General features: G+C 42.7%; 1 protein-coding gene across 1 annotated transcript in view; it reads left to right on the forward strand.

Moving 5' to 3' along the window:
• Positions 1-291: 291 nt before the first annotated feature.
• LOC128701029 (protein kinase C-binding protein NELL2a) overlaps positions 292-27,752 on the forward strand; it is a 112,354-nt gene continuing 84,893 nt past the window's right edge. The window contains exon 1 of the mRNA XM_070079735.1: positions 292-457. Coding sequence (XP_069935836.1) covers positions 292-457 — 166 coding nt within the window. The remainder of the gene's footprint in view (positions 458-27,752) is intronic.

Raw genomic sequence — 27,752 nt, forward strand, 5'->3', positions numbered from 1 at the left:
CTAATTTTTCAATTACTATGATGCTGCAATCATTGCTATGACTCTATAATCATTACTATGATGATATAATCATTACAATGTTACTATAATCATTACTATGATGCTATAATTATTACAGTGACAGTTCAATCATAGTATGGTGTTATAATAATTAGTGATGCCATAATATTTACGGTGATACAATAATTATTAAAGTGATGCTATGATCATTACTACGACAAAATAACCATTACAATGGTCGTATAGTGATCACTATAACGTCATAATCATAACAATGACGACATAATTACAATGACAGTGTTTGTTGCAGGCGGTGTTGCAGAGACCAGCAGCAGCAGCAGCAGCAGCAGCAGGGAGGTGCAGCTGATAGAGTCACTGCAGCTGTGGAACAGCAGCTATCAGGGTCTGACTGTCATCCCAGGACCCAGACCCATCGCTCCTGCTGTCTTCCTTCAAGGTCCGTCCCCGCCTTAAACCCTGGCTTGGTTTTTTTAAAGGGGTTGGTGGTTTTTAAAGTTGGTGCTTTTTAAAGTTGGTGGTTTAAATGATTGGTGGTTTTAAAAGTGGGTTTTTTAAATGATTGGTGGTTTTTAAAGTGGGTTTTTTTAATGATTGGTGGTTTTAAAAGTGGGTTTTTTAATGATTGGTGGTTTTAAAAGTGGGTTTTTTAAATGATTGGTGGTTTTTAAAGTTGGTTTTTTAAATGATTGGTGGTTTTTAAAGTGGGTTTTTTAAATGATTGGTGGTTTTTAAAGTGGGTTTTTTTAATGATTGGTGGTTTTAAAAGTGGGTTTTTTAAATGATTGGTGGTTTTTAAAGTTGGTTTTTTAAATGATTGGTGGTTTTTAAAGTTGGTTTTTTAAATGATTGGTGGTTTTTAAAGTGAAATATTTTAAGGGATTGCCTATTTTTATAGTACTTTTTAAAGAGATTAGTTTTTTTAAAGTGGGTTTTTAAGGGATTGCTGGTTTTTACAGTGGTTTATGTTTTGGATTGGCGTTTTTGTATGTGATTGGTTTTTAAAACAGTTTTAATAAGGTGGGTTGGTTTTTAAGGTAATATATCTCTAAAACCGGGGTTTTAATGGATTGCTGGTTTTAAGGTGAGTTTTAGGCGACTGGTGGTTTAAATTGTTTTTTTAAGAGATTGGTGGTTTTAAGACCTAAACCCATCAATTCCGCTTGGGTTTAATCCTTTTAAACCCAACGGGTTTTAAGGGATTCGTGGTTTTTAAAGTGGTTTTTAGGGGATTGGAGGGTTTAAAAGTGGATTTGTTTAAGGGATTGGTGGTTTTTATAGTGTTATGGGATTCGTGGGTTTTTTGTTTTTTAAAGTGGGTTTTTAAGAGGATTAGTGGTTTAAATGGGTTTGTAGGATATTGGTAGTTTTAATATGGTTTTTAGGGTATTTTTTAAGTGGTTTATAGGTAATTGGTGGTATTTATAGTAGGTTTTCAAGGGATTGCTGGTTTTTAAGTGTTTTAAGGGATTGCTGGTTTTTAAGTGTTTTAAGGGATTGCTGGTTTTTAAGTGTTTTAAGGGATTGCTGGTTTTTAAGTGTTTTAAGGGATTGCTGGTTTTTAAAGTGGTTTTTACAGGAAGTGGTTTATAAGTGAATTTTTTAGGTAATTGGTGGTTTAAAGAGTTTTTTTTAGGATGGTTTAACTGTCATCCAGCAGCATCACTCCAGCTGTCATCTAAGGTTCGTCTCTGCCCTAAAACCCGGTTTTTAAGGGGACTGCTGGTTTTTACTGCTTATAGGAGATTGGTTTTTAAAACGGGTGTTTTAAAGTGGGTTTTTAGAGAATTGGTGTTCTAAAATGTGTGTTTTAGGTGATTTGTCTCTCAGAGGTTTGTTGTTGGTTTATTAAAGGGGTGGTCACTCAGAGGAGGGTTTATTGTGGTTTATTACAAGGATGGTCACACAGAAGTGGGTTTATTGTGGTTTATTACAAGGATGGTAATTCAGAAGAGGGTTTACCGTGGTTTATTACGAAGAAGGTCACGCAGAAGAGGGTTTACCGTGGTTTATTACGAGGATGGTCACACAGAAGAGGGTTTACCGTGGTTTATTACGAGGATGGCCACAAAAAAGAGGGTTTATTGTGGTTTATTACAAGGATGGTCACACAGAAGAGGGTTTACCTTGGTTTATTATAAGGACGGTCACACAGAAGAGGGTTTACCGTGGTTTATTACAAGGATGGTCACACAGAAGAGGGTTTACCTTGGTTTATTATAAGGATGGTCACACAGAAGAGGGTTTACCGTGGTTTCTTACAAGGATGGTCACTCAGAAGAAGGTTTATTGTGGTTTATTACAAGGTTGGTCACACAGAAGAGGGTTTACCTTGGTTTATTATAAGGATGGTCACACAGAAGAGGGTTTACCTTGGTTTCTTACAAGGTTGGTCACACAGAATAGGGTTTACCTTGGTTTATTACAAGGATGGTCACACAGAAGAGGGTTTACCGTGGTTTATTACAAGGATGGTCACACAGAAGAGGGTTTACCTTGGTTTATTACAAGGATGGTCACACAGAAGAGGGTTTACCTTGGTTTATTACAAGGATGGTCACACAGAAGAGGGTTTACCTTGGTTTATTACAAGGATGGTCACACAGAAGAGGGTTTACCTTGGTTTATTACAAGGATGGTCACACAGAAGAGGGTTTACCTTGGTTTATTACAAGGATGGTCACACAGAAGAGGGTTTACCTTGGTTTATTACAAGGATGGTCACACAGAAGAGGGTTTACCTTGGTTTATTACAAGGATGGTCACACAGAAGAGGGTTTACCTTGGTTTATTACAAGGATGGTCACACAGAAGAGGGTTTACCTTGGTTTATTACAAGGATGGTCACACAGAAGAGGGTTTACCTTGGTTTCTTACAAGGATGGTCACACAGAAGAGGGTTTACCTTGGTTTATTATAAGGATGGTCACACAGAAGAGGGTTTACCGTGGTTTCTTACAAGGATGGTCACTCAGAAGAAGGTTTATTGTGGTTTATTACAAGGTTGGTCACACAGAAGAGGGTTTACCTTGGTTTATTATAAGGATGGTCACACAGAAGAGGGTTTACCTTGGTTTCTTACAAGGTTGGTCACACAGAAGAGGGTTTACCTTGGTTTATTACAAGGATGGTCACACAGAAGAGGGTTTACCGTGGTTTATTACAAGGATGGTCACACAGAAGAGGGTTTACCTTGGTTTATTACAAGGATGGTCACACAGAAGAGGGTTTACCTTGGTTTATTACAAGGATGGTCACACAGAAGAGGGCTTACCTTGGTTTATTACAAGGATGGTCACACAGAAGAGGGTTTACCTTGGTTTATTACAAGGATGGTCACACAGAAGAGGGTTTACCTTGGTTTATTACAAGGATGGTCACACAGAAGAGGGTTTACCTTGGTTTATTACAAGGATGGTCACACAGAAGAGGGTTTACCTTGGTTTCTTACAAGGATGGTCACACAGAAGAGGGTTTACCTTGGTTTATTATAAGGATGGTCACACAGAAGAGGGTTTACCTTGGTTTATTACAAGGATGGTCACACAGAAGAGGGTTTACCTTGGTTTATTACAAGGATGGTCACACAGAAGAGGGTTTACCTTGGTTTCTTACAAGGATGGTCACACAGAAGAGGGTTTACCTTGGTTTATTATAAGGATGGTCACTCAGAAGAAGGTTTATTGTGGTTTATTACAAGGTTGGTCACACAGAAGAGGGTTTACCTTGGTTTATTACAAGGATGGTCACACAGAAGAGGGTTTACCTTGGTTTATTATAAGGATGGTCACTCAGAAGAAGGTTTATTGTGGTTTATTACAAGGTTGGTCACACAGAAGAGGGTTTACCTTGGTTTATTACAAGGATGGTCACACAGAAGAGGGTTTACCTTGGTTTATTATAAGGATGGTCACACAGAAGAGGGTTTACCTTGGTTTATTATAAGGATGGTCACACAGAAGAAGGTTTACCGTGGTTTATTACAAGGTTGGTCACTCAGAAGAAGGTTTATTGGTATTTATTACAAGGTGGGTCATTAAGGTATATTATAAACAACAACGGGCCCAAGACTGATCCCTGTGGAACGCCACTTGTTACAGATCCCCACTCGGATTTAACCCCATTTATGGACACTCTCTGCTTCCTGTCAGTGAGCCATGACTCGATCCACGAGAGCACTTTTTCCCCAATGCCATGAGCTGCCACTTTCTTTAACAGTCTATGGTGCGGAACTCTATCAAAAGCCTTACTAAAATCTAAGTAAATAATATCAAATTCTTTATCGTGGTCAACAGCCTCAAAAGCTTTACTGAAGAAAGTTAATAAATTAGTTAGACAAGACCGGCCTCTTGTGAATCCATGCTGAGTATCATTAATCAAGCTATGCTTATCGAGATGGCTTCTTATAATCTCAGCTATAATTGACTCTAGCAACTTGCCTACAGTTGAGGTCAGGCTTATCGGGCGGTAATTTGACGGTAACGACTTGTCCCCTGTTTTAAAAATAGGAATTACATTAGCCATCTTCCACATATCAGACACTACACCTGTTTGAAGAGATAAATTAAAAATATTAGTTAATGGTTCACAGAGTTCCATTTTGCATTCCTTAAGAACCCTTGAAAAAACCTCATCAGGACCCGGTGACTTATTTTGCTTCAGTCTATCTGCTTCACAACCATTTCACTAGTGACTGTGATGTTACATAATTTATCTTCTGGCCCACTATAAAAATTAATTACCGGAATATTGTTAGTGTCTTCCGGTGTAAAAACTGAGAGAAAATAATTATTTTTGTCAGAGTTTGTGAGCCTAGAGGATCCCAGTGGACATAAGTCACTCTGACATTTTAGCGTTATCCCAGGTTGTTATGTATGATAATCTATGTATTTGTGTATACCTGAATAAACTTACTGTCTTTTAGGTGTTCTGGTGGCCCGGTGGCCCGGTGGCCTAAGCTCTCGCTTCACACACGGAGGGCCCGGGTTCGATTCCCGGCGGGGTGGAAACATTTCGACGTGTTTCCTTACACCTGTTGTCCTGTTCACCTAGCAGTAAGTAGGTACCTGGGTGTTAGTCGACTGGTGTGGGTGGCATCCTGGGGAACAATGGAAATAAGACAGACAGTCCTGGATGACGCACTGACATTCTTGGCTTATCCTGGGCGGCTAACCCACCGGGGTTAAAAATCCGAACGAAACCTTAATTTATCTCTAGATTTTGTTCTATGAATCTAGAAAAAACTTTTTGGGTTAGTTTCAGACTCCCTAGCAACTTTAATTTCATAGCCCCTTCTAGCTTTTCTTATCCCCTTTTTAATGTCCCTCTTAATGTCAATATACTGGTTCATAAGATGACCCTCGCCTCTTTTGATACGCCTATAAATTCCTTTCTTATGGCCTAGCAGATATTTGAGCCTATTATTCATCCATTTTGGGTCATTTCTATTTGATCTAATTTCTTTATATGGGATAAACGCTCTTTGAGCAGCATGTATTGTGTTCAGAAACCTGTCATACTGATAGCTCTCTTCGTTACCCCAGTCAACACTGATAGCTCTCTTCGTTACCCCAGTCAACACTGATAGCTCTCTTCGTTACCCCAGTCAACACTGATAGCTCTCTTCGTTACCCCAGTCAACACTGATAGCTCTCTTCGTTACCCCAGTCAACACTGATAGCTCTCTTCGTTACTCCAGTCAACACTGATAGCTCTCTTCGTTACTCCAGTCAACACTGATAGCTCTCTTCGTTACTCCAGTCAACACTGATAGCTCTCTTCGTTACTCCAGTCAACACTGATAGCTCTCTTCGTTACTCCAGTCAACACTGATAGCTCTCTTCGTTACCCCAGTCAACACTGATAGCTCTCTTCGTTACTCCAGTCAACACTCATAGCTCTCTTCGTTACCCCAGTCAACACTGATAGCTCTCTTCGTTACCCCAGTCAACACTGATAGCTCTCTTCGTTACCCCAGTCAACACTGATAGCTCTCTTCGTTACCCCAGTCAACACTGATAGCTCTCTTCGTTACCCCAGTCAACACTGATAGCTCTCTTCGTTACCCCAGTCAACACTGATAGTTCTCTTCGTTACCCCAGTCAACACTGATAGCTCTCTTCGTTACCCCAGTCAACACTGATAGCTCTCTTCGTTACCCCAGTCAACACTGATAGCTCTCTTCGTTACCCCAGTCAACACTGATAGCTCTCTTCGTTACCCCAGTCAACACTGATAGCTCTCTTCGTTACCCCAGTCAACACTGATAGCTCTCTTCGTTACCCCAGTCAACACTGATAGCTTTCTTCGTTACCCCAGTCAACACTGATAGCTCTCTTCGTTACCTCAGTCAACACTGATAGCTCTCTTCGTTACCCCAGTCAACACTGATAGCTCTCTTCGTTACCCCAGTCAACACTGATAGCTCTCTTCGTTACCCCAGTCAACACTGATAGCTCTCTTCGTTACCCCAGTCAACACTGATAGCTCTCTTCGTTACCCCAGTCAACACTGATAGTTCTCTTCGTTACCCCAGTCAACACTGATAGCTCTCTTCGTTACCCCAGTCAACACTGATAGCTCTCTTCGTTACCCCAGTCAACACTGATAGCTCTCTTCGTTACCCCAGTCAACACTGATAGCTCTCTTCGTTACCCCAGTCAACACTGATAGCTCTCTTCGTTACCCCAGTCAACACTGATAGCTCTCTTCGTTACCCCAGTCAACACTGATAGCTCTCTTCGTTACCCCAGTCAACACTGATAGCTCTCTTCGTTACCCCAGTCAACACTGAAAGCTCTCTTCGTTACCCCAGTCAACACTGATAGCTCTCTTCGTTACCCCAGTCAACACTGATAGCTCTCTTCGTTACCCCAGTCAACACTGATAGCTCTCTTCGTTACCCCAGTCAACACTGATAGCTCTCTTCGTTACCCCAGTCAACACTGATAGCTCTCTTCGTTACCCCAGTCAACACTGATAGCTCTCTTCGTTACCCCAGTCAACACTGATAGCTCTCTTCGTTACCCCAGTCAACACTGATAGCTCTCTTCGTTACCCCAGTCAACACTGATAGCTCTCTTCGTTACCCCAGTCAACACTGATAGCTCTCTTCGTTACCCCAGTCAACACTGATAGCTCTCTTCGTTACCCCAGTCAACACTGATAGCTCTCTTCGTTACCCCAGTCAACACTGATAGCTCTCTTCGTTACCCCAGTCAACACTGATAGCTCTCTTCGTTACCCCAGTCAACAGATGATAAGTGTTCTTTAAGCCCATCGTAATCTGCTAAGCGAAAATCTGGGACTGTTACTGAGATAAGATAAGATAAGATAAGATTTCGTTCGGATTTTTAACCCCGGAGGGTTAGCCACCCAGGATAAGCCAAGAAAGTCAGTGCGTCATCGAGGACTGTCTAACTTATTTCCATTGTGGTCCTTAATCTTGTCCCCCAGGATGCCACCCACACCAGTCGACTAACACCCAGGTACCTACTTACTGCTAGGTGAACAGGACAACAGGTGTAAGGAAACGTGTCGAATGTTTCCACCCGCCGTGAATCGAACCCGGGAGCTCCGTGTGTGAAGCGGGAGCTTTAGCCACCAGGCCACCGGGCCACCAGGCCACCAGGCCACCAGGCCACCAGGCCACCAGGCCACCAGGCCACCGGGCCACCAGGCCACTATCATACTTCCATTCAATGCTAAATGTAATTGATTTGTGGTCGCTAGCACCCAGTTCCTCTGAAACTTCTAAATTATTAACAAGGGATTCATTGTTTGCCATAACTAGGTCAAGCAGGTTATTATGCCTTGTAGGTTCTGTCACAAACTGCTTCAAAAAACAATCCTGAACTACTTCTAAGAAGTCGTTTGATTCTAAATTCCCAGTTAAGAAATTCCAATCAATATGACTAAAGTTAAAGTCTCCTAGAATTACTACATTATCGTAAACCATACCACGGGTGGGGATAGAAAACGCGGCCAGAGAGTCTCAAAACTCCAGACCGTCGCGTTAGCCACGGTCTGGAATTTTGAGACTCTCTGACCGCGGGTTCTATCCCCGCCCGTGATATGGTTTGTTTGCAATCGTGTCATTACGATTTCGTGAGTCATGTTACGTTATCCTGCCTCGTGACCTTAACAGTTTTCTTACAACCTATCCTTCCTTAATCCCTATCCAAGTTTGAGGGACGGTTTATCCAGAGTTTACTTGGAGAGAGTTTTCAGGGTCAGCGCCCCCGCGGCTCAGTCTGAGACCAGGCCTCATGCTGGATCAGGGTCTGATCAACCAGGCTGTTACTGTTGGCCGCACGTAAATCGACGTACGAACCACAGCCCGGTTGGTCAGGTACTGACTTTAGGTGCCTGTCCAGTGCCTTCTTAAAGACAACCAAGGGTCTTGAAGACACCCAGGGGTCTTGAAGACAACCAGGGGTCTTGAAGACAACCAGGGGTCTTGAAGACAACCAGGGGTCTTGAAGACAGCCAGGGGTCTTGAAGACAACCAGGGGTCTTGAAGAGAGCCAGGGGTCTTGAAGACAACCAGGGGTCTTGAAGACAGCCAGGGGTCTTAAAGACAACCAAGGGTCTTGAAGACAACCAGGGGTCTTGAAGACAACCAGGGGTCTTGAAGACAACCAGGGGTCTTGAAGACAGCCAGGGGTCTTGAAGACAGCCAGGGGTCTTGAAGACAGCCAGGGGTTTTGAAGACACCCAGGGGTCTTGAAGACAGCCAGGGATCTTGAAGACAACCAGGGGTCTTGAAGACACCCAGGGGTCTTGAAGACAACCAGGGGTCTTGAAGACAACCAGGGGTCTTGAAGACAACCAGGGGTCTTGAAGACAGCCAGGGGTCTTGAAGACAACCAGGGGTCTTGAAGACAACCAGGGGTCTTGAAGACAGCCAGGGGTCTTGAAGACTGCCAGGGGTCTTGAAGACAGCCAGGGGTCTTAAAGACAACCAAGAGTCTTGAAGACAACCAGGGGTCTTGAAGACAACCAGGGGTCTTGAAGACAACCAGGGGTCTTGAAGACAACCAGGGGTCTTGAAGACAGCCAGGGGTCTTGAAGACAGCCAGGGGTCTTGAAGACAGCCAGGGGTCTTGAAGACACCCATGGGTCTTGAAGACAGCCAGGGATCTTGAAGACAGCCAGGGGTCTTGAAGACAGCCAGGGGTCTTGAAGACAGCCAGGGGTCTTGAAGACAGCCAGGGGTTTTGAAGACAGCCAGGGGTCTTGAAGACAATCAGGGGTCTTGAAGACAACCAAGTGTCTTGAGCAACAAGCAGAAGTCTTGAAGACAGCCAGGGTCTTGAAGACAGCCAGGGGTCTTGAAGACAGCCAGGGGTCTTGAAGACAGCCAGAGGTCTTGAAGACAGCAAGGGGTCTTGAAGACATCAAGGGGTCTTGAAGACAACCAGGGTCTTGAAGACAACCAGGGTCTTGAAGACAGCAAGGGGTCTTGAAGACAGCAAGGGGTCTTGAAGACAACCAGGGGTCTTGAAGACAACCAGGGTCTTGAAGACAGCAAGGGGTCTTGAAGACAGCAAGGGGTCTTGAAGACAGCCAGGGTCTTGAAGACAACCAGGGGTCTTGAAGACAACCAGGAGTCTTGAAGACAACCAGGAGTCTTGAAGACAGCAAGGGGTCTTGAAGACAACCAGGAGTCTTGAAGACAACCAGGAGTCTTGAAGACAGCCAGGGGTCTTGAAGACAACCAGGAGTCTTGAAGACAGCCAGGGGTCTTGAAGACAACCAGGGGTCTTGAAGACAGTTAAACGTCTATTGGTAATCCCTCTTATAAGAACATAAGAACATAAGAAAGAAGGAACACTGCAATAGGCCTACTGACCCATGCACAGCAGGTCCATGTCTCCCCCGGTTTAGCCCAGTGACCCACCTAATCAGGTCACTTCCACTCAAGGAAGGAGCACGGCACCAGACCCAGCAGCACAAGCTAGTCAGGTCCAACTCACACCCACCCACATCCACTCATGTATTTATCTAACCTATTTTTAAAACTACACAACGTTTTAGCCTCAATAACTGTACTCGGGAGTTTGTTCCACTCATCCACAACTCTATTACCAAACCAGTACTTTCCTATATCCTTCCTGAATCTGAATTTTTCCAACTTAAAACCATTGCTGTGAGTCCTGTCTAGGCTAGATATTTTCAGCACGCTACTTACATCCCCTTTATTTATTCCTGTCTTCCATTTATACACCTCAATCATATCCCCCCTAAATCTACGTCTTTCGAGAGAGTGCAGATTCAGGGCCTCAGTCTATCCTCATAGTGCAGATTCAGAGCCTCAGTCTATCCTCATAGTGCAGATTCAGGGCCTCAGTCTATCCTCATAGTGCAGATTCAGGGCCTCAGTCTATCCTCATAGTGCAGATTCAGGGCCTCAGTCTATCCTCATAGAGCAGATTCAGGGCCTCAGTCTATCCTCATAGTGCAGATTCAGGGCCTCAGTCTATCCTCATAGTGCAGATTCAGGGCCTCAGTCTATCCTCATAGTGCAGATTCAGGGCCTCAGTCTATCCTCATAGTGCAGATTCAGGGCCTCAGTCTATCCTCATAGTGCAGATTCAGGGCCTCAGTCTATCCTCATAGTGCAGATTCAGGGCCTCAGTCTATCCTCATAGTGCAGATTCAGGGCCTCAGTCTATCCTCATAGTGCAGATTCAGGGCCTCAGTCTATCCTCATAGTGCAGATTCAGGGCCTCAGTCTATCCTCATAGTGCAGATTCAGGGCCTCAGTCTATCCTTATAGTGCAGATTCAGGGCCTCAGTCTATCCTCATAGTGCAGATTCAGGGCCTCAGTCTATCCTTATAGTGCAGATTCAGGGCCTCAGTCTATCCTCATAGTGCAGATTCAGGGCCTCAGTCTATCCTTATAGTGCAGATTCAGGGCTTCAGTCTATCCTCATAAGGAAGATTTCTGATACATGGGATCATCTTTGTCATCCTCCTCTGTACGTTTTCCAGAGCATTTATATCCATTCTGTAATACGGTGACCAGAACTGAGCAGCACAGTCTAAATGAGGCCTAACCAAGGATATATAGAGTTGAAGAACAACCTGAGGACTTCTATTATTTATACTTCTAGATATGAAGCCAAGAATTCTGTTAGCTTTATTGCGAACACTAATGCACTGTTGTCTTGGTTTTAAATTACTGCTAACCAGAACTCCTAAATCCTTTTGCGATCAGTAATATTAAGATCTACATTATTTAGTTTATATGTGGCATGGTTATTGTCCTGTCCAACATTTAGAACTTTGCAATTGTCTATATTAAACTGCATCTGCCACTTCTCCGACCATTGCATCAGTCTATTCAAATCATCCTGGAGTGCTCTAGTGTCCTCATTAGAATGAACTGGACGGCCTATTTTGGTGTCATCAGCAAATTTGCTTATGTCGCTATTTATTCCCTCATCTATGTCGTTTATGTAAATTGTGAACAACAACGGGCCCAACACTGACCCCTGAGGAACACCGCTTGTGACGTGCCCCCATTATGATTTCTCCCCATTTATGCAAACTTTGTGCTGTCTATTTGTCAGCCATGCCTCTACCCAGGAAAAAATTTCTCCTCCTATTCCGTGTGCCTTAAGTTTCCTCAATAGCCTCTGATGTGGAACTCTATCGAAAGTCTTACTGAAGTCCATATACACAATATCATATTCATTACCATGATCTACCTCCTCAAACACCTTAGTAAAGAAAGTTAGTAAATTCGTAAGACAGGAACCCCCCTTTGTAAAACCGTGTTGAGATTCATTAATCAATTTATGCCTATCACGATGGCTACGAATTGCTTCGGCAATTACTGCTTCCATAAATTTTCCCACTATGGAGGTAAGGCTTATTGGTCTATAGTTCGAAGCCAAGGACCTGTCACCTGCCTTGTAAATAGGTATTACATTTGCCATTTTCCACTTATCTGGCACTATACCAGTTTGTAGTGATATGTTAAAAAGATTAGTCAAAGGTATGCTAAGTTCCTCTTTACATTCCTTTAACACCCTTGCAAACAGTTCATCAGGACCTGGGGATTTGTTAGGTTTTAGTTTCTCTATTTGTCTGAGGACCATGTCACTAGTTACCGCAATCGTACATAGTTTATTATTGTCCTGTTTTACATAATTCATTATTTCAGGAATTTCGTTAGTATTTTCCTGGGTGAAAACTGAGAGGAAGTAGGTATTGAGAATTTCACACATATCCTTATTGTCATGTAGGGGGGTATTGGAAGGTAAGGATAATTGGGGAATATGGAAGTAAGAGGAGGGAGTCAGTAGGTAGGGGACAGGCGAGGCAGTGTGGTAGGAGAGATGATTAGCGGAGGTAGGTAGGTAATGTGAGGTCACTGGTGACTACACCTTCACCTCTCATTACTCTACCCACCATCCTACTCTCCCTCTCACTACTTTAACTAAACATAAATAAATGGAGAAAATAACGGGGACCGTGAATATTACTATTCTACTCAAACACAGTTTATTAAGTCCTTGTACAATAATATATTTGGGAACAGGAGAACATTATTGGGGTTTAGATAAACGGGATGGTATGTATAAGCAGTGAGACAGGGAACACAATCAACTTGACCAAAATGAATGTAACTTACAATATAGCACAGAGGGCAGTTCATCACAGGAACTAAGCCACAGGTCCCAAGACCTACACAGCACGAGTACTGTGCCAAGCCAGTACTCTGCCCAATGCCTCCAACAGTCTCCTCCAGAGACTTCAGCAGCCTTCTCCCGAGCCCTGCACCCCAGCAGCAGCTCCGCTCGAAGTCTCTGCTCAGGAGCTCTGCACCCCAGCAGCAGCTCTGCTCGAAGTCTCTGCTCAGGAGCTCTGCACCCCAGCAGCAGCTCCTCTTTGCTCAGAGCTCTGCACCCAGGCCAGAGCTCCATACGAATCTCTCTACTCAGCTGTTCCTTGGGCTTATATGGTGATCCAAGCACACCCCCCACAGTGAGGTGTGCACACGTGGTGCTGATCTGACGCCGAAGTCTGACGCCGTCCAGAACAAAAGACCTCAGTCTTAAGCCGAAAAAGGCGTGGCTGACAGACGTTTACCAAGACAAGGTGTGACCATATAATTGGTTAAATTAGGTCTCCCCAGAGACCTCACAAGCCCAGCTGAACTACATCACATTATCACTGTCAGTGATCTGACCAGAGTTACTCTTAAGTGGGCCAGTCTTGTCCCTAATCTTACTTCTGTATACCTGAAAGAACCCTTTAGGGTTAGTCTTTGAATCCCTTGCGACCTTAGCCTCATAATCCCTTTTTGCTTTTCTTATTCCTTTCTTTATTTCTTTAATTGAATATATTGATTTCTTAACTGCCCATCCCCTCTTTTGATACGCCTATATATGCTTCTCTTTTGACCAATGAGATGTTGTAATCTATTGTTTATCCATTTGGGATCATTTTTGTTAGATCTAATTTCCCTACTCGGAACAAAAGTTGTCTGGGCAGCTAGAACTATGCTCTGAAAAACGTCATATTGGCAACCAAGATCACCTACCTGACCCATAGTCAGGACATCCCAATTTAGCCCACCCAGGTAATTTTTCAGTCCCATGAAGTCGGACAAGTGGAAGTCTGGGACAGAGATTTGATTACAGTTATCTGGGTAATTCCATGATATATTGAAACTAAGTGATTTGTGATCACTTTCCCCAAGCTCATCATTAATCTCAAGATTATTAATTAGTGAATCTTTGTTGGCAAGAACCAAGTCAAGCAGATTGTTTCCTCTAGTTGGTTCTGTCACAACTGTTCTAAAAAGCAATCCTGAACCGTATCAAGAAAGTCACTAGACAAGATTTCCTGTCATATTGTTCCAATCAATTTGTCTAAAGTTAAAATCTCCCATTATCACAACATTTTCATTTCTAGATGCCTTATGGATTTCGTCCCATAACAACTTACTGCACTCCCTATCAAGGTTTGGGGGCCTTTAAATCACACCCAAAATTAATTTATCACGTCCCTCCAGAAACTGTAGCCAGATTCTGTGTTCAATGTTTCTAATCTTATATCTTGTCTAAGATAACAGTTTAAATTTTCTCTGACATACATGGCCACTCCACCACCCTTCCTGTTGACCCTATCAGTGTGGAATAGTTTATAACCCTCTATGTTGCATTCAGAAGGTATTTCTCTATCTTTCAGGTTGAACCAGGTCTCTGTTATAGCAATAATATCTACATTACCTACACTTGCAAGTAATCTTAGTCCATCTATCTTATTTCTTAGACTCCTACTATTTGTATAGTAAACCTTAAGGAGCTAGTCACTCGTTGCCCTCTACTATCTCCCTTTGTTTGTTGATCAGTTGATTTGCCATTACTAACAACTTTATTTTGAATATTGTCTTTTAAACATATCCCTGAGGTATCCTTGTTATATCTGCTGTTTTTAACCCTAGTACTGCAGCCTGATTGTTTCCCACAAACACCCATACCTCTATAATCTATCAATCTAAATTCCTAGACAAGTCATCAATGACCACCTCAATCAAATTGGCTAATGCAACCACTCCAGCCCCAGAGAGATGAACCCCATCCCTTGCATACGTATCACGCTTGCCATAGAATTTGTCCCAGTTATCAATGAATGGGATTGTAAGTTCCTTGCAGTACCTGTCTAGCCAGCAATTTGTTCCAATTGCCCTAGACATCCATTCATTGCCCACTTCCCCTTTAGGCAAGATGCTACATATAATTGGGATCCCTCCCTTAGACCTGACTGCATCAATGGCTGACCTGTGCTTATCCAGCAGCTTCTGCTCCTGCCCTTCCCGATGTCATTTCCACCAGCACTAAGATAATGGGCTTGTTCCCATTTCCTGATATAATATTATCCAACCTGCTAACTATGTCACCAACACCAGTTCCTGGGAACGACACTCTCTGACCTTTCTATCTCTGTTGCAACAAGCACGGTCCATATAACTTACCTGAGAATCTCCCACAATCAGAATATTCTTACCTTTATTAGCAGGGGAGTCAGTGGTACCTTTTCCCTCACTAACCACCGAAGTACACTCGTCCTGGAGAACAGAGAATCTCCTTCGTCTGTATAAGGAACATCTCTCTTTTTCTAGTTTACATCTCTTTCTTTTTCTTAATGGAATGTGCCTTGAGCAGATCTCAAGTGCTGCAGAGTTAACTTTTTCTAGGCAAAGATTCAGATCAATGTTGATTAAGATATCTTCCCAGTTGTTTCGTATAGGACATGGTTGACTTGTTCCCAGTGCATGGTTTTGTTATTGAAATTGAATTTTGTGAAGACACCCTCGTAACTCATCACATTTTACTGGCCAGAAGCCCTACACATACATGACTGTGCCTCTATTATGTTGTAATCTTAGTGTATTGTCTTTGATATGGTTATGTTAGATATCAGATCATCGTTGCTGAAGATGAGGTCCAGTGTATTTCCTAGTCTGTTGGCTCTGTTATTTGCTGGTTTAAGGTGAATATGGTGCAGAGATTTAATAGCTCGTGTGTGTGTGTGTGTGAATTTTCATCTGAGCTGCCTCCTGGAACATTATTTGTTACATTCCTCCATTTTTTTTAAGTGTCTTAAGTTGAAATCCCTCAGCAGCAAGATGTTTGAGGCAGGCGTTGGGAGATTTTCCAGACAGTGGTCAGTTTTCAAAAGCTGTTTTTGGAATTGCTGTGAAGTTGCATCCAGAGGCTTGTATACAATGGTATATCGCACCTAAAATTAATTTTTCATGTCCTTCAGAAAATTCTACTCAGACTGGTTTTTTCAGACTTTATACCCATTACAATGCATGCAGCAGTGCAAGTGTTCTCAGACATAGTGTGGCACCCCATGTACAACAACTTGAATTGTGTCTCGGTTATGGCTAATACATCAATGTTACCAGCACTTGCAACTAATCTCAACTTATCCATCTTGTTTCTAGTGCTACAACTATTTCTATAATTATTTAGAAACCCTCTCTTCTCTTTTCCTTTCCTGCTTATTTCTGCTCCTCCGCTATCTCTAAAAATTCTTCCTCAGTCTACCTATAACTGGTTTCCCTAAAACTCAAAATATTGCTTCCCTGATAATTCGTCCTGCCCAGTTCTACTGTATTGTATCGTATCCATTTATTTCTCACAAAAACCCATACCACTATTTCTAGTTAACCTAACAGCTCCCGCCATTGCCCTGGCCAGTACCCCCACCCCAGCCCTAAATAAGTGAACCCCCATCCCTAGCATACATGTTATTTCTGCCATGGAAGAGGCCCCAGTTGTCTATAAATGCTACTGAAATGTCCTTACAGTGTCCAGCCAGCAATTAACACCACTTGCCCTGGACACCCATTCATTTCAAACTCCTCTTCTTGGCAAAAGGCCACATATTACAGGGTGCCCACTCTTCTTCCTAAATACATCTGTTACTGACCTATACATGCTAATCAGGTCTTCACTCCTACATCTGCCAACTTCGTTTCCTCCAACACCGAGACAGATAATAGGATTGCTCCCAATACCTCTCATAATGTTGTCCAGATGGCTAACAATACAATCCATCTCAGCTGCAGGAAACACACCCTCTGCCTCCTCTTCCTATCTCTAAGATAAAATGCCCTATCCATAAAGTTGACCTGACTGTCCCCAACTATAACACTGGCTATGTTCGCTGTGACGTTCTCAACAGTCTATGTAGGGATTATCTTTACTACGATGTCTATGGGTCGTTTGTCTTGTCAACATTTAGAAAGGATTGCTGGTCTCCACAGTAGTCTCCTGGACCTTCCTTAGCTTTAACTCGTCCCTTCCGTCCCAACTAACATCCAATCATTGACACAGCTGTTCTCGTCTACATTGTTCTGGAGATAATCCCTGCAGGTGCCTTCAACCTGTTGATTCTCTCGTCTAGCATCCATTAACTCTGCCTTAGGCTGAAGATACAGTTGTTTGTAGTTTAGGGAAGCCATCACCACACACTCGGTAGTCTAGGGAAGCCATCACCACACACTCGGTAGTCTAGGGAAGCCATCACCACACACTCGGTAGTCTAGGGAAGCCATCACCACACTCTTGGTAGTCTAGGGAAGCCATCACCACACTCTTGGTAGTCTAGGGAAGCCATCACCACACTCTTGGTAGTCTAGGGAAGCCATCACCACACTCTTGGTAGTCTAGGGAAACCATCACCACACTCTCAGTAGTCTACAGAAGCCATCACCACACTCTTGGTAGTCTAGGGAAGCCATCACCACACTCTTGGTAGTCTAGGGAAGCCATCACCACACACTCGGTAGTCTAGGGAAGCCATCACCACACTCTTGGTAGTCTAGGGAAGCCATCACCACATTCTTGGTAGTCTAGGGAAGCCATCACCACACTCTTGGCAGTCTAGGGAAGTCATCACCACACTCTTGGTAGTCTAGGGAAGCCATCACCACACTCTTGGAAGTCTAGAGAAGCCATCACCACACTCTTGGTAGTCTAGGGAAGCCATCAACACACACTCGGTAGTCTAGGGAAGCCATCACCACACACTCGGTAGTCTAGGGAAGCCATCACCACACACTCGGTAGTCTAGGGAAGCCATCACCACACTCTTGGTAGTCTAGGGAAGCCATCACCACACTCTTGGTAGTCTAGGGAAGCCATCACCACACTCTTGGTAGTCTAGGGAAGCCATCACCACACTCTTGGTAGTCTAGGGAAGCCATCACCACACTCTTGGTAGTCTAGGGAAACCATCACCACACTCTCAGTAGTCTACGGAAGCCATCACCACACTCTTGGTAGTCTAGGGAAGCCATCACCACACTCTTGGTAGTCTAGGGAAGCCATCACCACACACTCGGTAGTCTAGGGAAGCCATCACCACACTCTTGGTAGTCTAGGGAAGCCATCACCACACTCTTGGTAGTCTAGGGAAGCCATCACCACACTCTTCGTAGTCTAGGGAAGTCATCACCACACTCTTGGTAGTCTAGGGAAGCCATCACCTCACTGTCGGTAGTCTAGGGAAGCCATCACCACACTCTTGGTAGTCTAGGGAACATCACCACACTCTTGGTAGTCTAGGGAACATCACCACACTCTCAGTAGTCTACAGAAGCCATCACCACACTCTTGGTAGTCTAGGGAAGCCATCACCTCACTCTCGGTAGTCTAGGGAAGCCATCACCAAACTCTTGGTAGTCTAGGGAAGTCATCACCACACTCTTGGTAGTCTAGGGAAGCCATCACCTCACTCTCGGTAGTCTAGGGAAGCCATCACCACACTCTTGGTAGTCTAGGGAACATCACCACACTCTCAGTAGTCTACAGAAGCCATCACCACACTCTTGGTAGTCTAGGGAAGCCATCACCTCACTCTCGGTAGTCTAGGGAAGCCATCACCAAACTCTTGGTAGTCTAGGGAAGTCATCACCACACTCTTGGTAGTCTAGGGAAGCCATCACCTCACTCTCGGTAGTCTAGGGAACATCACCACACTCTTGGTAGTCTAGGGAACATCACCACACTCTCAGTAGTCTACAGAAGCCATCACCACACTCTTGGTAGTCTAGGGAAGCCATCACCTCACTCTCGGTAGTCTAGGGAAGCCATCACCAAACTCTTGGTAGTCTAGGGAAGTCATCACCACACTCTTGGTAGTCTAGGGAAGCCATCACCTCACTCTCGGTAGTCTAGGGAAGCCATCACCACACTCTTGGTAGTCTAGGGAACATCACCACACTCTCAGTAGTCTACAGAAGCCATCACCACACTCTTGGTAGTCTAGGGAAGCCATCACCTCACTCTCGGTAGTCTAGGGAAGCCATCACCAAACTCTTGGTAGTCTAGGGAAGTCATCACCACACTCTTGGTAGTCTAGGGAAGCCATCACCTCACTCTCGGTAGTCTAGGGAAGCCATCACCACACTCTTGGTAGTCTAGGGAACATCACCACACTCTTGGTAGTCTAGGAAAGCCATCACCACACACTCGGTAGTCTAAGGAATTCATCACCACACTCTTGGTAGTCTAGGGAAGTCATCACCACACTCTTGGTAGTCTAGAGAAGCCATCACCACACACTCGGTAGTCTAGGGAAGCCATCACCACACTCTTTGTAGTCTAGGGAAGTCATCACCACACTCTTGGTAGTCTAGGGAAGTCATCACCACACTCTTGGTAGTCTAGGGAAGTCATCACCACACTCTTGGTAGTCTAGGGAAGTCATCACCACACTCTCAGTAAGAACAGAGATCAAGCCGGTCATCACACAAGCAAGATCACCTCACCACTGGAATATTAGAAGAAGAGGTTTATTGTTGGTTTATTACAAAGTTGGTCTCTCACAAGAGGTTTATTGTTGGTTTATTGCAAGTTGATCTCTCACAAGAGGTTTAATTTGGTTTATCACAAGGCTGGTCACTCGGAAAAGGTTTATTGTTGCTTTTTTCCAAAGTTTGTTTTATTAAAGAATTTTATTGTGATTTATTATAAGAGGTTTATTTCAAGGTTTGTCTCAGAAGTTTATTTTTGGTTTGATATAATGCTGGTCCATTGTACAAGGTTCATTGTTTATCGCAAGGTTGGTCTATCAGAAGAGGTTTATTTTTTATTTATTAACAGTTTTGTCTCCCAGAAGATGTTTATTTTTGGTTTAATAAAATGATGGTCTCTCGTACAAGGTTTATTGTTGGTTTATTACATGGATTGTCTCTCGCAATAGGTTTATTGTTGGTTTATTACAAGGTTTGTCTCTCGCAATAGGTTTATTGTTGGTTTATTACACGGCTGGTTTCATTAAAGAGGTTTTTTGTGGTTTATTAAGTACGTTTATTATTCTTTTATTTCAGGGTTTCTCTCATAACTTTATTTTTGGTTTAATACAATGCTGGTCCATCGTAATAGGTTTAGTGTTGGTTTATTACACGGTTAGTCTATCAGAAGAGGTTTATTGTTGGTTTATTAAAAATTTGGTCTCTCAGAAGAGGTTTATCGTTGGTTTCTTGCAAGTTTGGTTTCATTGAAGAGGTTTATTGCTTGTTTTACACAAGGCTGATCACTCAAAAAACTTTTATAAGTAGTTTATTACAAGGTTTGTCACTCAGAAGAGTTTTTTCTTGGTTTATTACAAGGTTTGTCACTCAGAAGAGTTTTTTCTTGGTTTATTACAAGGTTTGTCACTCAGAAGAGTTTTTTTCTTGATTTATTACAAGGTTTGTCACTCAGAAGAGTTTTTTTCTTGGTTTATTACAAGGTTTGTCACTCAGAAGAGTTTTTTTCTTGGTTTATTACAAGGTTTGTCACTCAGAAGAGTTTTTTTCTTGGTTTATTACAAGGTTTGTCACTCAGAAGAGTTTTTTCTTGGTTTATTACAAGGTTTGTCACTCAGAAGAGTTTTTTCTTGGTTTATTACAAGGTTTGTCACTCAGAAGAGTTTTTTCTTGGTTTATTACAAGGTTTGTCACTCAGAAGAGATTTTTTCTTGGCTTGTTACAAGGTTTGTCACTAGGATGAGGTTTTTTAATGGTTTATTACAAAGTTTGTCACTCAGAAGAGGTTTTTTAATGGTTTATTACAAGGTTTGTCACTCAGAAGATATTTTTTCTTGGTTTACTACAAGGTTTGTCGCTAAGAAGAGGTTTTTTCTTGGTTTATTACAAGATTCATCACTCAGAAGAGGTTTTTTCTTGGTTTATTACAAGATTTATCACTCAGAAGAGGTTTTTTCTTGGTTTATTACAAGATTCATCACTCAGAAGAGGTTTTTTCTTGGTTTATTACAAGATTTATCACTCAGAAGAGGTTTTTTCTTGGTTTATTACAAGATTCATCACTCAGAAGAGGTTTTCCTAGGTTTATTACATAACTGGTCTCTCGCAAAAGGTTTTTATCAGGGGGGCGGGGGTTTCAATAGGTTTATAATGAAACAAGATAAGTAATTACCTTTTCTAAGTTAATTTGAAGAACAGAGATGAGCTGGTGTTGTTAGGTACAGCATAGTGATGCTTATGTTAGGTACAGCATAGTGATGCTTATGTTAGGTACAGCATAGTGATGCTTATGTTAGGTACAGCATAATGATGCTTATGTTAGGTACAGCATAGTGATGCTTATGTTAGGTACAGCATAGTGATGCTTATGTTAGGTACAGCATAGTGATGCTTATGTTAGGTACAGCATAGTGATGCTTATGTTAGGTACAGCATAGTGATGCTTATGTTAGGTACAGCATAGTGATGCTTATGTTAGGTACAGCATAATGATGCTTATGTTAGGTACAGCATAGTGATGCTTATGTCAGGTACAGCATAGTGATGCTTATGTTAGGTACAGCATAGTGATGCTTATGTTAGGTACAGCATAGTGATGCTTATGCTAGGTACAGCATAGTGATGCTTATGTTAGGTACAGCATAGTGATGCTTATGTTAGGTACAGCATAGTGATGCTTATGTTAGGTACAGCATAGTGATGCTTATGTTAGGTACAGCATAGTGATGCTTATGTTAGGTACAGCATAATGATGCTTATGTTAGGTACAGCATAGTGATGCTTATGTTAGGTACAGCATAGTGATGCTTATGTTAGGTACAGCATAGTGATGCTTATGTTAGGTACAGCATAGTGATGCTTATGTTAGGTACAGCATAGTGATGCTTATGTTAGGTACAGCATAGTGATGCTTATGTTAGGTACAGCATAATGATGCTTATGTTAGGTACAGCATAATGATGCTTATGTTAGGTACAGCATAATGATGCTTATGTTAGGTACAGCATAATGATGCTTATGTTAGGTACAGCATAATGATGCTTATGTTAGGTACAGCATAATGATGCTTATGTTAGGTACAGCATAATGATGCTTATGTTAGGTACAACATAGTGATGCTTATGTTAGGTACAGCATAATGATGCTTATGTTAGGTACAGCATAATGATGCTTATGTTAGGTACAGCATAGTGATGCTTATGTTAGGTACAGCATAGTGATGCTTATGTTAGGTACAGCATAATGATGCTTATGTTAGGTACAGCATAATGATGCTTATGTTAGGTACAGCATAATGATGCTTATGTTAGGTACAGCATAATGATGCTTATGTTAGGTACAGCATAATGATGCTTATGTTAGGTACAGCATAATGATGCTTATGTTAGGTACAGCATAATGATGCTTATGTTAGGTACAGCATAATGATGCTTCTGTTAGGTACAGCATAGTGATGCTTATGTTAGGTACAGCATAATGATGCTTATGTTAGGTACAGCATAGTGATGCTTATGTTAGGTACAGCATAGTGATGCTTATGTTAGGTACAGCATAGTGATGCTTATGATAGGTACAGCATAGTGATGCTTACGTTAGGTACAGCATAATGATGCTTATGTTAGGTACAGCATAATGATGCTTATGTTAGGTACAGCATAATGATGCTTATGTTAGGTACAGCATAATGATGCTTATGTTAGGTACAGCATAATGATGCTTATGTTAGGTACAGCATAATGATGCTTATGTTAGGTACAGCATAATGATGCTTATGTTAGGTACAGCATAATGATGCTTATGTTAGGTACAGCATAATGATGCTTATGTTAGGTACAGCATAATGATGCTTATGTTAGGTACAGCATAATGATGCTTATGTTAGGTACAGCATAATGATGCTTATGTTAGGTACAGCATAATGATGCTTATGTTAGGTACAGCATAATGATGCTTATGTTAGGTACAGCATAATGATGCTTATGTTAGGTACAGCATAATGATGCTTATGTTAGGTACAGCATAATGATGCTTATGTTAGGTACAGCATAGTGATGCTTATGTTAGGTACAGCATAATGATGCTTATGTTAGGTACAGCATAATGATGCTTATGTTAGGTACAGCATAATGATCCTTATGTTAGGTACAGCATAATGATGCTTATGTTAGGTACAGCATAGTGATGCTTATGTTAGGTACAGCATAATGATGCTTATGTTAGGTACAGCATAATGATGCGTATGTTAGGTACAGCATAATGATGATTATGTTAGGTACAGCATAATGATGCTTATGTTAGGTACAGCATAATGATGCTTATGTTAGGTACAGCATAATGATGTTTATGTTAGGTACAGCATAGTGATGCTTATGTTAGGTACAGCATAATGATGCTTATGTTAGGTACAGCATAATGATGTTTATGTTAGGTACAGCATAATGATGCTTATGTTAGGTACAGCATAATGATGCTTATGTTAGGTACAGCATAGTGATGCTTATGTTAGGTACAGCATAATGATGCTTATGTTAGGTACAGCATAATGATGCTTATGTTAGGTACAGCATAATGATGCTTATGTTAGGTACAGCATAATGATGCTTATGTTAGGTACAGCATAGTGATGCTTATGTTAGGTACAGCATAATGATGCTTATTCTAGGTACAGCATAGTGATGCTTATGTTAGGTACAGCATAATGATGCTTATGTTAGGTACAGCATAATGATGCTTATGTTAGGTACAGCATAATGATGCTTACGTTAGGTACAGCATAATGATGCTTACGTTAGGTACAGCATAGTGTTGCTTATGTTAGGTACAGCATTGTGTTGCTTATGTTAGGTACAGCATAGTGTTACTTATGTTAGGTACAGCATAGTGTTACTTATGTTTGGTACAGCATAGTGTTACTTATGTTAGGTACAGCATAGTGTTACTTATGTTAGGTACAGCATAGTGTTACTTATGTTAGGTACAGCATAGTGTTACTTATGTTAGGTACAGCATAGTGTTACTTATGTTAGGTACAGCATAGTGTTACTTATGTTAGGTACAGCATAGTGTTACTTATGTTAGGTACAGCATAGTGTTACTTATGTTAGGTACAGCATAGTGTTGCCTGACTTAAGTTAGGGAGATAGGGGTATTTTTAACAAGGGTTTTAAGGGATGGCAGACGAGGGACCTGTCGCGGTTACGGTCAGGGTAGCCCAGATTTTAGGGCATTTTGTGTTGTGTGAGGTTGATACTGGGAGTGTTGAAGGTGTGTTGTGCCAGTGTGTTGTAGTGTTGTAGTGTCATGTATGTCAGTGTTGTAGTGTTGTCATGTATGTCAGTGTCGTAGTGTTGTTGTCATGTGTGTGAGTGTTGCAAGTGTGTGAGTGTTGCAAGTGTGTGAGTGTTGCAAGTGTGTGAGTGTTGCAAGTGTGTGAGTGTTGCAAGTGTGTGAGTGTTGCAAGTGTGTGAGTGTTGCAAGTGTGTGAGTGTTGCAAGTGTGTGAGTGTTGCAAGTGTGTGAGTGTTGCAAGTGTGTGAGTGTTGCAAGTGTGTGAGTGTTGCAAGTGTGTGAGTGTTGCAAGTGTGTGAGTGTTGCAAGTGTGTAAATGTTGCAAGTGTGTGAGTGTTGCAAGTGTGTGAGTGTTGCAAGTGTGTAAATATTGCAAGTGTGTAAATGTTGCAAGTGTGTGAGTGTTGCAAGTGTGTGAGTGTTGCAAGTGTGTGAGTGTTGCAAGTGTGTGAGTGTTGCAAGTGTGTGAGTGTTGCAAGTGTGTGAGTGTTGCAAGTGTGTGAGTGTTGCAAGTGTGTGAGTGTTGCAAGTGTGTGAATGTTGCAAGTGCGTGAGTGTTGCAAGTGTGTGTGTTCCAGGTGTGTCAGTATTGCAAGTGTGTGTTGCAAGTGTGTCAGTGTTGCAAGTATGTCAGTGTCGCAAGTGTGTCAATGTTGCAAGTGCGTCAGTGTTGCAAGTGTGTGAGTGTTGCAAGTGTGTGTGTTCCAGGTGTGTCAGTATTGCAAGTGTGTGTTGCAAGTGTGTCAGTGTTGCAAGTATGTCAGTGTCGCAAGTGTGTCAATGTTGCAAGTGCGTCAGTGTTGCAAGTGTGTGAGTGTTGCAAGTGTGTCAGTGTTGCAAGTGTGTGTGTTGCAAGTGTGTGTGTTGCAAGTGTGTGTGTTGCAAGTGTGTGTGTTGCAAGTGTGTGTGTTGCAAGTGTGTGTGTTGCAAGTGTGTGAGTGTTGCAAGTGTGTGTGTTGCAAGTGTGTGTGTGTTGCAAGTGTGTGTGTGTTGCAAGTGTGTGAGTGTTGCAAGTGTGTGTGTTGCAAGTGTGTGAGTGTTGCAAGTGTTTCAGTGTTGCAAGTGTGTCAGTGTTGCAAGTGTGTCAGTGTTGCAAGTGTGTGTGTGTTGCAAGTGTTTCAGTGCTGCAAGTGCGTCAGTGTTGCAAGTGTGTCAGTGTTGCAAGTGTGTCAGTGTTGCAAGTGTGTTAGTGTTGCAAGTGTGTCAGTGTTGCAAGTGTGTTAGTGTTGCAAGTGTGTCAGTGTTGCAAGTGTGTCAGTGTTGCAAGTGTGTTAGTGTTGCAAGTGTGTCAGTGTTGCAAGTGTGTTAGTGTTGCAAGTGTGTCAGTGTTGCAAGCGTGTGAGTGTTGCAAGTGTATCAGTGTTGCAAGTGTGTCAGTGTTGCAAGTGTGTCAGTGTTGCAAGTGTGTCAGTGGTGCAAGTGTGTCAGTGTTGCAAGTGTGTCAGTGTTGCAAGTGTGTGGGTGTTGCAAGTGTGTGTGTTACAAGTGTGTGTGTGTTGCAAGTGTGTGAGTGTTGCAAGTGTGTGAGTGTTGCAAGTGTGTGTGTTACAAGTGTGTGTGTGTTGCAAGTGTGTGAGTGTTGCAAGTGTGTGGGTGTTGCAAGTGTGTGTGTTACAAGTGTGTGTGTGTTGCAAGTGTGTCAGTGTTGCAAGTGTGTGAGTGTTGCAAGTGCGTGAGTGTTGCAAGTGTGTGAGTGTTGCAAATGTGTGAGTGTTGCAAGTGTGTGAGTGTTGCAAGTGTGTGAGTGTTGCAAGTGTGTGAGTGTTGCAAGTGTGTGAGTGTTGCAAGTGTGTGAGTGTTGCAAGTGTGTCAGTGTTGCAAGTGTGTCAGTGTTGCAAGTGTGTGAGTGTTGCAAGTGTGTGAGTGTTGCAAGTGTGTGAGTGTTGCAAGTGTGTGAGTGTTGCAAGTGTGTGAGTGTTGCAAGTGTGTGAGTGTTGCAAGTGTGTGAGTGTTGCAAGTGTGTGAGTGTTGCAAGTGTGTGAGTGTTGCAAGTGTGTCAGTGTTGCAAGTGTGTCAGTGTTGCAAGTGTGTCAGTGTTGCAAGTGTGTGAGTGTTGCAAGTGTGTGAGTGTTGCAAGTGTGTGAGTGTTGCAAGTGTGTGAGTGTTGCAAGTGTGTCAGTGTTGCAAGTGTGTGAGTGTTGCAAGTGTGTGAGTGTTGCAAGTGTGTGAGTGTTGCAAGTGTGTCAGTGTTGCAAGTGTGTGAGTGTTGCAAGTGTGTGAGTGTTGCAAGTGTGTGAGTGTTGCAAGTGTGTCAGTGTTGCAAGTGTGTGAGTGTTGCAAGTGTGTGAGTGTTGCAAGTGTGTCAGTGTTGCAAGTGTGTGAGTGTTGCAAGTGTGTGAGTGTTGCAAGTGTGTGAGTGTTGCAAGTGTGTCAGTGTTGCAAGTGTGTCAGTGTTGCAAGTGTGTGAGTGTTGCAAGTGTGTGAGTGTTGCAAGTGTGTGAGTGTTGCAAGTGTGTCAGTGTTGCAAGTGTGTCAGTGTTGCAAGTGTGTGAGTGTTGCAAGTGTGTGAGTGTTGCAAGTGTGTGAGTGTTGCAAGTGTGTGAGTGTTGCAAGTGTGTCAGTGTTGCAAGTGTGTCAGTGTTGCAAGTGTGTGAGTGTTGCAAGTGTGTGAGTGTTGCAAGTGTGTGAGTGTTGCAAGTGTGTCAGTGTTGCAAGTGTGTCAGTGTTGCAAGTGTGTGAGTGTTGCAAGTGTGTGAGTGTTGCAAGTGTGTGAGTGTTGCAAGTGTGTGAGTGTTGCAAGTGTGTGAGTGTTGCAAGTGTGTCAGTGTTGCAAGTGTGTGAGTGTTGCAAGTGTGTGAGTGTTGCAAGTGTGTGAGTGTTGCAAGTGTGTCAGTGTTGCAAGTGTGTGAGTGTTGCAAGTGTGTGAGTGTTGCAAGTGTGTGAGTGTTGCAAGTGTGTGAGTGTTGCAAGTGTGTCAGTGTTGCAAGTGTGTGAGTGTTGCAAGTGTGTGAGTGTTGCAAGTGTGTCAGTGTTGCAAGTGTGTGAGTGTTGCAAGTGTGTGAGTGTTGCAAGTGTGTGAGTGTTGCAAGTGTGTCAGTGTTGCAAGTGTGTCAGTGTTGCAAGTGTGTGAGTGTTGCAAGTGTGTGAGTGTTGCAAGTGTGTGAGTGTTGCAAGTGTGTCAGTGTTGCAAGTGTGTCAGTGTTGCAAGTGTGTGAGTGTTGCAAGTGTGTGAGTGTTGCAAGTGTGTGAGTGTTGCAAGTGTGTCAGTGTTGCAAGTGTGTCAGTGTTGCAAGTGTGTGAGTGTTGCAAGTGTGTCAGTGTTGCAAGTGTGTGAGTGTTGCAAGTGTGTCAGTGTTGTGTGTCAGTGTTGTAAGGCAGGTTAGGGGCTGGTATAGTGTAAGTAGTGAAGTTTGGGGTGTATTGTACCCTGGAGTATACCTGGAGTATACCTGGAGTATACCTGTAGTATACCTGGAGTATACCTGGATTATACCTGGAGTATACCTGGAGTATATCTGTAGTATATCTGGAGTATACCTGGAGTATATCTGGAGTATACCTGTAGTATACCTGTAGTATACCTGGAGTATACCTGGAGTATACCTGGAGTATATCTGGAGTATACCTGTAGTATACCTGGAGTATACCTGTAGTATACCTGGAGTATACCTGTAGTATACCTGGAGTATACCTGTAGTATACCTGGAGTATACCTGTAGTA

The sequence above is a fragment of the Cherax quadricarinatus genome, unplaced genomic scaffold (genome assembly GCF_038502225.1).
Source record: "Cherax quadricarinatus isolate ZL_2023a unplaced genomic scaffold, ASM3850222v1 Contig9, whole genome shotgun sequence".
Lineage (NCBI taxonomy): Eukaryota > Metazoa > Arthropoda > Malacostraca > Decapoda > Parastacidae > Cherax > Cherax quadricarinatus.